General features: G+C 28.9%; 1 protein-coding gene across 2 annotated transcripts; it reads right to left on the reverse strand.

The window, feature by feature from the left end:
• Positions 1 to 1,719: 1,719 nt before the first annotated feature.
• Positions 1,720 to 5,819, reverse strand: LOC107948217 (probable LRR receptor-like serine/threonine-protein kinase At2g23950). 2 transcript variants are annotated; one of them, XM_016882680.2, is made up of 11 exons: positions 5,350 to 5,819; positions 5,120 to 5,252; positions 4,937 to 5,008; positions 4,712 to 4,855; positions 4,511 to 4,582; positions 4,356 to 4,415; positions 4,176 to 4,276; positions 3,954 to 4,085; positions 3,522 to 3,866; positions 2,549 to 2,928; positions 1,720 to 2,298 (listed from the first exon to the last, which is right to left on the reverse strand). In XM_016882680.2, the coding sequence occupies exons 1-11, from the start codon at positions 5,435 to 5,437 to the stop codon at positions 1,909 to 1,911; spliced, it is 1,917 nt and encodes a 638-aa protein (XP_016738169.1). In that variant the 5' UTR covers positions 5,438 to 5,819; the 3' UTR covers positions 1,720 to 1,908. The 2 variants fall into 2 exon arrangements, with proteins under 2 accessions (XP_016738169.1, XP_016738171.1); XM_016882682.2 differs by having other exon boundaries at positions 5,533 to 5,757.
• Between the last annotated feature and the right edge of the window lie 3,177 nt (positions 5,820 to 8,996).

Raw genomic sequence — 8,996 nt, forward strand, 5'->3', positions numbered from 1 at the left:
ATACCATTATGAAAGTTACTCGTCCATTAAGGAAGGTGGTATTGGTTTGGAAATAACCTACTAAAATGTTGCATTCAAATTATATATGTGCAATATCTTATATGATTTTTACAATCATGTATAAATCTGCAATATCATAGATGATTTTTACTATCATTATAATATCATTCATGAATACTAAAAACTATATCATTATATATTAATTTTATTTTTAATCATTTTATTTGTCTTTTAAAAATTATTTTTAATTAATAAATAAATATATTCTAATAGATATATACAGCAAACCCATGCATAGCACGAAATAGTATATATATATATATCCTTCAACAATGTAAAAAATAACAAAATAAAAAACTGTGACAATTGTTTTGTGGGAGAGTCAAAGATTCATGTGGGCAAAGCTCTTTCTTCTCAGCTTTTGCCTTTAAATTTCCTCATCTCTTTGAAGCTGTCTGTTGCTTTTTCAACAAAATCACAAATTATTAGCAAAATTAGAAAAATAATTAAAAAGTTTTTATGAACTTTTAAAAGTTTTAATTTTTTTTATACATTTTTTCAAAGAGAAATGACCAAATTAACAAAAATTATAAATGTTAGAAGCTAAAAGAATTATTTTGCCTTTTGTTTATAATTGTCACATTAACAACTCTAACTACAAATTTAAGTAAAGTGACCAAGGTTTTTGAATAAAAAAGATACAGAGATTAAATTTTAAATTTTAAAATAGTATAGATACTCTTATATGCTTAAACCTAAAGAAATATAATTCAAATATTACTTGAATAATATATTAAAGAACTTAAGAATTTGATTCACTAATTTTCATTATTTATTCATTTTGATTCAAGTAAAACTAAAGTACTAATATTACTCTTACATTTCAAAATCTTAATAATTTTAAATTTTTAAAATTTCTAACTTAAAATAATGTTTAAAATCCAAATAAAAAAATCATATGCCAGAATCTCCAAGCAAGTTTTAAGTTTTAATTTCGAAGCATTTTGGACTAACATTAAAGGTTAAATTCTTCTATTAAAATTCCCAACATTTTTAGTCATTGACAAACACATGCCATGTTAACATTTTCATCCTCATTAAAAATCTAATTAATAAATTAATGATTATCATTTCAACCAATATTAAAATTTCAAAAATCTTAAAATCTAAATATTTGGATGATCCATTTAAAAATATAAACCAAATTTACAATTAATAATTAAATTTAAATAAATTTAACTATTACGGTTTAAATCAAAAGTAAAAGACTAAATCTGATCAAATAAATATAAAAAAAAAAATCTTTTCCAAAGAAAAGGAACTAATAACAAAGTTGGTTAATTTAACCAACATTCAACTTTGAAGAACCAAAACGGGAGAAAGAGGCAAAGGGCCAACAACAAGCGCATGACACTGCAAAGACATCCCCACCTCATCCTCTCACTCACCTTTGACAATTATCCTTTCACTTTCTCAGACAAGGCCAAAATAATATCTCAAATACCAATAATGCCAATTTTCCTTTCATTATTTTTTCTCCAAAGGGAAAAAAAAAAAAAGTCAACCGTCAAACTCACACTGAGTTTGAGCCTGTACCTGTCCCTGGCCCGGACTTGGTAGCAGAGGCATCTGATGCTGTTTTTACCTGTAGTGGTCTTATCCCCTTATCTAAACCCCCCTATTTGGCAGAATAAGTTAAGATTCAATGCCAAAAATAAGTAAAATAAAACATGGTACGGGCTATTTACATTACAATCCCAGAACATATATAATCCTTACCATCAAAGTTTTTAAGCATAACATTGCCCTACACCTATTTCTTCCTCTTCAAACTTGGGTGGATTAAAGAATTTAATAAAGAATTCATCCTCTCTATATATTTCACTTTCACCTCTTTTTCCCTTCTTGTTATCTTGGACCAGACAGTTCCATGGCATAGGAATCCAAAGAATGTTCATCATCATCATCCATTCCTGTGCCCAACTTGTTGCTTGATTCATCATCATAACTTTTTTCATCATGTTTTGATCCAGTGGTAGGGGGCGCCTTACTTTTGTTGCTAGGAAAGTGGTTCATGGTGGAATTGCTATGATCATGAGATGCTGCCCATTTCTCAGCAAGCCCATCACCTTCAAGCATCCGGACCACCTCGGACATTTTTGGGCGGTGGGCTGGAAGGTACTGAGTGCATAGCAAAGCCACTTGGAGCATCTCCCCCACTTCAATCCTGTCATAGTCGTTCCCTAGCTCTCTGTCCACCAATACTTCCTCTTTCTTCTCTTTTTGTATTTTCTTCACCTGTAACAACAATATTCCAAATGTTCATCAGCTTACTTCATCTCTCTTTTTATGCTTCAAAAACCGATTTCAACCTATTAGCATAAAAAGGTAATGTAGTCAAATGCATTTAGATAGAAATCCACTGATCAATACCAAGTTTCTTTGAAAATCTAGCATGCCTATGAAATTGGTGATCATGCAAAACAACCGAGTTAATACTAATAGGAAGCAAGAGTTTAAGATTACTATAGTTTCCGAGAAAACTAACCCACTCAAGCATTGCTCCTTTCTGGCTAACTGTTTTTCCGAGCTCCAAAGCCCTCATTCCCGTTATGAGCTCTATCAAGAGAATTCCAAACCCAAACACATCAGTTTTCTCTGAAGACTGGCCAGTTGAAAGGTACTCTGGTGCAATGTGCCCAACAGTGCCACGGACAGCAGTGGTGACATGGGAATCAGCATGATCAAGGAGCTTTGCAAGGCCAAAGTCACCAACAATGGCTTCACAATAATCATCCAGAAGAACATTAGCTGCCTTCACGTCTCTGTGGATTATTTTTGGATCACATTGCTCATGTAAATAAAGAAGTCCCCTCGCAGCTCCAATTGCAATCCTCTTCCTCGTATTCCAGTCTAGAGCTGGTTTTCCTGCCAAACCCAACTCATTTACAAGGTATGCTAAATTACAGTCAAGAAATCATTTTCAAATTTAATACTACATTATGCTTAAGAATTGTTTGGATTTTTGGCGAGGGGACAATATAGTAGCTTGTAATGTCCAGTCTTAGACTATAACTTATTCTACTAATCCGTTGTAGTCTGTAAACCAATAACTATAGTAGCCATAACACCTGAAAAAGCTAACTTGGTAAACATTTGTAAAAAATAGGAATTAGATGATGCAGATAATGGGTCCTCCCTCTCGGTATTTATCATTTCATATTCAGCCCCACTGAAAAGAAATGAAATACAGTAGTAGCTTATGAAGGAGGATTGTAAAAATGAATTCCTACAAGAGTTAGGAAAACATACAATGAAGACTATTGTCAGCTAGAAACTATTTTGAACAGTAAATTATTATTATTAAAAAAAGGAATAATTACTCCAAACATGAACGGGATCCACAGACTGGGTCATAATAATCAGATTGTGCAGCTATTTGACAAACAAAATAGGTAATCAAATTGTCCAGCATGAGAATTGAATGAAAGAAGTTTTAGCAAAGTAAAGCTAGGACCAACCTCTGAGCCTGGATGCCACACTGCCATTAGACATGTAAGGGTAAACAAGAAGTCTCTCATTAGAAGTAGCACAATATCCAATTAAACGAAGCAGATTGCGGTGAACTGCCAAGCTGATCATCTCCAACTCAGTCCTGAATTGTGATTCCCCAAAACTTCCCGTCAAGTCTTTTAGCCGCTTCACTGCCACAAGAGTATCATCTCCTAACTTTCCCTTGTAGACATTGCCAAAACCTCCGGTGCCTAGAATGTTCTTGGAGCTGAAGTTATCTGTAGCAAGCTGGAGTTCCCTGAAAGTGAAGTTTCTCAGGTTACCTAGGCTTATGAGGCCTTCTTCTTGTTTGTCTGCAATATACGTGTGACAACATTAAATCGTATTAAATAAACATATAAAAGAAAACTTTCGACATTTAGTTAGTTGTTGTCACCAACCACTAATATTCAGAATCGTTAGCCTTTTTCGTTTGTTTCTGTGCCAAAGTAGGGCAAATGAGAGGAGTATGAGAGTGGCAAAACTGAGGCTGATTCCAAGTGCAATAGCTAACTTGTTGGATTTTTGTTCCCCTGATTGATGAGGCAAAAAAAGAAACATACATAAACAATAAATAAGGAGAGGATAAAGAGCTGTGGAGAGTTACAAGGAGGGATTGATACCATTTGATGAACCCAGGGAAAATGAAAGGGGATCAGCATTGACAGATCCAGAGCAAACTTCAGTTGAGCTGCTTCCACAAATCAATGGATTTCCCACAATGCTACAATCCACGTACCAATAGGAAAAATTAAAACTAAATTATAATAATTGACCAGAGAGCTATAGCAAATAAATCATACTTGAAAGTTCTAGCAGGGAACTTGGGTACAGGTCCACTAAGATTGTTATAGGAGAAGTCCCTGAAACACCAATTATCAGATTCTGAAAATCAAAAGCAGGGTTCAGGTGAACATGTTAGAGAAAGAGATGGGAAAAGAAAGAAATTCACACTCACAAGAAAGCAAGTTGAGGGATTTTTGCTAAAGATGCAGGAAAAGGCCCAGACAAGCTATTGTTGTTCAGCCGCCTGCTCTCATTACAGGCCAAAACAAACAGAATTTCAAATACTAAAACATATAAACTTCTGTTTTCCTTCCTTTCAACTCTACTATCCTTAGCATATGAACAGGAAACAAGTAAGTGAAAAGGAACTTACAGGTATTGCAAACTATTTAACTGTCCAAATGACCCTGGAATTTCACTGGAAAAACGGTTGTTGGATAGATCCAAAGTCTGCAGTTTGGGAAGAGTTCCAAGCTCGGGTGGGATTTTACCAGATATGTTATTGTTTTGCAGCAACCTTCAAAATCACACCAGCAATTTACAACATAAAAACAAAACACAAACTTAAACATTGCTTAAAAATGTCATGTCTTCTTACACTTGGCGAAGATTGGTGAGATTTCCTATCGTCCCGGACAAAGTTCCTGATAAGGACTGACTTGGTGCTCCCCTGAGAAAAAATAAGCCCGTTAAAATGATGAAACAGCTAAAACATTTTAGCTTACTTGTACGATGCTTTCGAAACAAGCAAGCAGGAAAAAAAAAGGGAAGAGAGACTAACAGGCCAATAACAAGGTTTTCAGAAGAACAAGTGATCATTGCCCAGCTACAAGGATCGACAGAGTCTTCATCCCAGTTATTTAACACCCCATGTGGATCATTCAATTCTCTCCTTATACTTATCAATGCTTCCACTACAACCCCACCAGGAAACAAAAAAAAAAGGAGAAAATATCAAACCCCATATGAAAGAAAAAAAGGACAAAAATTACTTTAAAACATGTTCCTTACCTTCATGGTTACGAGGCTCATATGAAAAAGAAACAGTAGCAGAATAAAGGAAGAAGAAGAAGAGGAGAAGAGAAAGACTCATTTTCATGACTCAATAATAGTAATACTAGTTAAAGATGAACATTTTCTCTGGTTTTATATTTTGGGTCTCAAACCAAAACACACAAAAAAGAAAAAGAAAACCTTGTCACTCTGTGCTGCCAAGCTTCCTTTCTTGGGTTCATAACAGAGTCCCTCCCTTTTTCTCAGTCCACAAACACAACTTTTGAAAGAAACGATACTTTAATTTTGTATATAAACAAATAAACAAAGTAAAAGTCCAAAAGACTCTCCATTTTCCTTTTTGTTCCTATAAAACAAAATAAAATAAAAACTGAAACAGAAAAAATCAGGTGGGTGATACGGGTGTCAGGAAGAGAGTGTGCAGAAATTGAGAGAGACGTGAGTACTGTAAATTTTGTACTTACTGGACTTCACTGCCTCAGTAACATGCACCCTCTTTTTTTAAAAAAAATAATTTGATTCACTTTTTCTCTTATTTATTTCACAACCAAAACATAAAAGAATAAATAAAGGGAGGGAAAAAAAATGGAGTAGGTTATGTATCCGTATTAGGTTGATAACTCAGTCTATATGATTTACTTTATTATATAAAATTTAAAACATTTTCGCATAATAATTTATTTTTAAAAAAAATTATTTTTATTTTATTTTAAAAAATTTAACGTCTTAATTTTACAGATATAACATCCATGTAACAGGTCAGTAATTAATTAATTTTTTAAAAATTTAAAAAAAAAATTTATAATTTTTAATAATTTAAAAACATAAAAATTTAAATTTAAAAAAAACATAAAATTAAAATAAGGTTTTGAACAAATTTTGGGGAGTAAACTAAATATTTGTTGATATTTGATATTGTTGTGATTTGAGTGGGTTTTTTATTTTATTTTTAATGGCAGAGATTTGAGTGGCACAGGCTATGTTTGGTGTAGCTACAACCTCCTAACCGACTCATCATTATAACCTACGTTTCTTTTAGTATATTTATATTATATGATATGTAGAGTATGTTTTTACTTTTTTTTGGATGTGAAATATGACATGAAATATGCCTGCAAGCTTCATTGTTTTCCCTAAGAAGAAGAACATTTATTGAGAAACTAAAATAAGAACCAATTTCCCATTTTTTAAAAAATATAAATGTATTTTGGGAAATTCAAAGTTTGGATCCACATATTAAATAATTGAAAGCCGGTAGCTGTTTCTCAATGCTGCCACAAGGGTCAAGTGCCTGTTCCGTGCTTTAAAAAATACACTTTTGGTTCTAAAAATATTTTTGAAAAAAATTATATAAAATAAGTTAAAATAAGTTATTTTAGCTAAAATTTTTTGTTTTTTAAAAATGTTAGGAGAAGTTAAAATTTTTAATTTTTCTTCTCCTAAAAGTACTTTTAATGTTTAATTATTTTTTTACTTTTTCAATAATATAGTATTTTTCTTTTTTTCTTGATATTTAATTACAAATATGTTAAAATTATTAATTAAAAATAAAAAAAAATATTTTTTAAAATACTAATTACAAATATTTAATGGTTATACTTAAATATTTAAAATATAATTTATATATTCTAATTAAATTTTATAAGTAATTAATATTTATTACTTAAAAATATTTAAAATTTATATTTCATATATTAAAATATTAACAAGAACTTATAATAATTTTTTTATATTCTTACTAAAATATAATTATATTAATTAATTTAAATTTTATTTAAATATATATTTGTTACTTGATAATAACATATCTAAAATGGATAATTTATTCCTCAAAAGCACTTTTTGACAGCAATACTAAACATTCAAATTTTAAACTAAACTTTTCAAAAGTACATCTTAAAAGTACTTTTTCTATAGCATTTTTTAAAAATATTGCCAAACTAACCCTAAGTCGCAAAACGAACATAAGAAATTTGATTTAGTTATTATTACGTTAAACATTTAATTTAAAATTAAATTATATTAATGTATTAAATTTATAAAAAATAAATTATAATTTTGGTTAAAATAGTGAAATCATGATTTTGATTTTGTGTTTGATTGTCAAATAATATTTTATCAATAAATGATATATTGTATTTTTAAAGGGAGACACAAGTTAAAATCTTAAAAACAGTAATATTAGGGGGGTAACCACGAAAATGGACACGACAACTACAAAAAAGAATCATTATATTTGGAATTCAAATCTCATGATTTTGAATGCATTTTTTTAAAAAAATTATTAAAATAATATTTATTGTTTTGTAAAATAAATAATTTTTTAGTAATTTCACAATTAATTTAAGATTTAATTGATGGATAACATCAAATTAATTAAACTCTTGATATTAATAGAAATGAAATCCAATGATAAAAACTTATGGAATGAGGTTAATTAATGATATAGGCAAGTTAAATAGTCTTAGATTTATTCTTTGAAAGAAATTTGAGATTTAGTTTTGTAAAAAACATTTAATATTATATATTTTAATTCAAAAAATTGAGTTTAGCATTGACATTATTAGTAATTTTGCTGTTAAAATTTGTCGCATCAATCATACTGATTTATAAATAAATCATTATGAATTTAATAAATATATAATAATTAGTAAATTTAGATATAAAATATTATTATAGTGTATTTGGTTCATGAAATGTAAGATTACATTATCGAAATATAAAATTATTTATCTTATTATTAGATATATTATATTATCTTATTTGATCCATTAGGTCAATCCATTCAGTTAATATATCTTTGAGTGTATATAATATTTATTGTTAATATGATTAATTAACCGTTGATAATCGAATTTTCATAATAAAAAAAAAACTAATTGACCTATATTATTAATTTCAATGGTGAACCAATTTAGCATTGTCGGTTAATTTGGTTTGAATAGAAACTAGTTTTGTTATCCCTACAATGCATCAACTGAACTTTTTAACATTTTAATAATATTAATATTGGAACAATAATAATAAATAGAATTATAATATTTTGTATTATAGAAAAGTATAGATAAATTATTTAAAATAAAGATGAATTAATTACTAATATTCTTCCAAATGAACAAAAAGAATTTATAAAAACAAGTCTTGAAAAGTTGTTATAATTCCTATTTTAGGAAATAATAATAAGTTATTACTATGTGTAATGATCTGAAAAGTCGTTTTTATTTTAATATTTAGACATTTTTATACAACTATTGTAGTAACTTGTCAATATTACCCTATAGAATAATTAAACAGCACTTTAATAAAAAGAATTCAATAAATCCTAACATAAGAAAGGAAATGGTCTTTGCATTACGTTCTTAAAGAGACTAATTTGATAATAGATGCTTTAGTAAAAATAATTCTATCAAGTGATAAAATATTACATATGTTTGAGGAATTTAGATAGAGATTAAAGAGATTTTGAAAGAAATTTTTTCTTTAGATAACGCAATTATGAATATTTTTATCTAATCCTTTATTTTATTTATAAAAAAATTAAAAAGTAATTTTTCTTTTAATTAAGTATACGAATTAATTATATTTAAAAATTTATACTTTAATAATTTTTAAGGATCGATGGTTTAATAAGAAAGAGAAAGTAA

The sequence above is a fragment of the Gossypium hirsutum genome, chromosome A04 (genome assembly GCF_007990345.1).
Source record: "Gossypium hirsutum isolate 1008001.06 chromosome A04, Gossypium_hirsutum_v2.1, whole genome shotgun sequence".
Classification (NCBI taxonomy): Eukaryota; Viridiplantae; Streptophyta; class Magnoliopsida; order Malvales; family Malvaceae; genus Gossypium; species Gossypium hirsutum.

Excerpts from the sequence above, each read along its gene's own strand:
- LOC107948217 (XM_016882680.2), bottom strand. The coding sequence starts at position 5,437 with ATGAAAATGAGTCTTTCTCTTCTCCTCTTCTTCTTCTTCCTTTATTCT. Across the intron at positions 5,253-5,349 it reads TGAGCCTCGTAACCATGAAG|TGGAAGCATTGATAAGTATA; the intron begins GTAAGGAACATG and ends GTGGGGTTGTAG. Across the intron at positions 2,929-3,521 it reads TGTGGCATCCAGGCTCAGAG|GAAAACCAGCTCTAGACTGG; the intron begins GTTGGTCCTAGC and ends TGGGTTTGGCAG.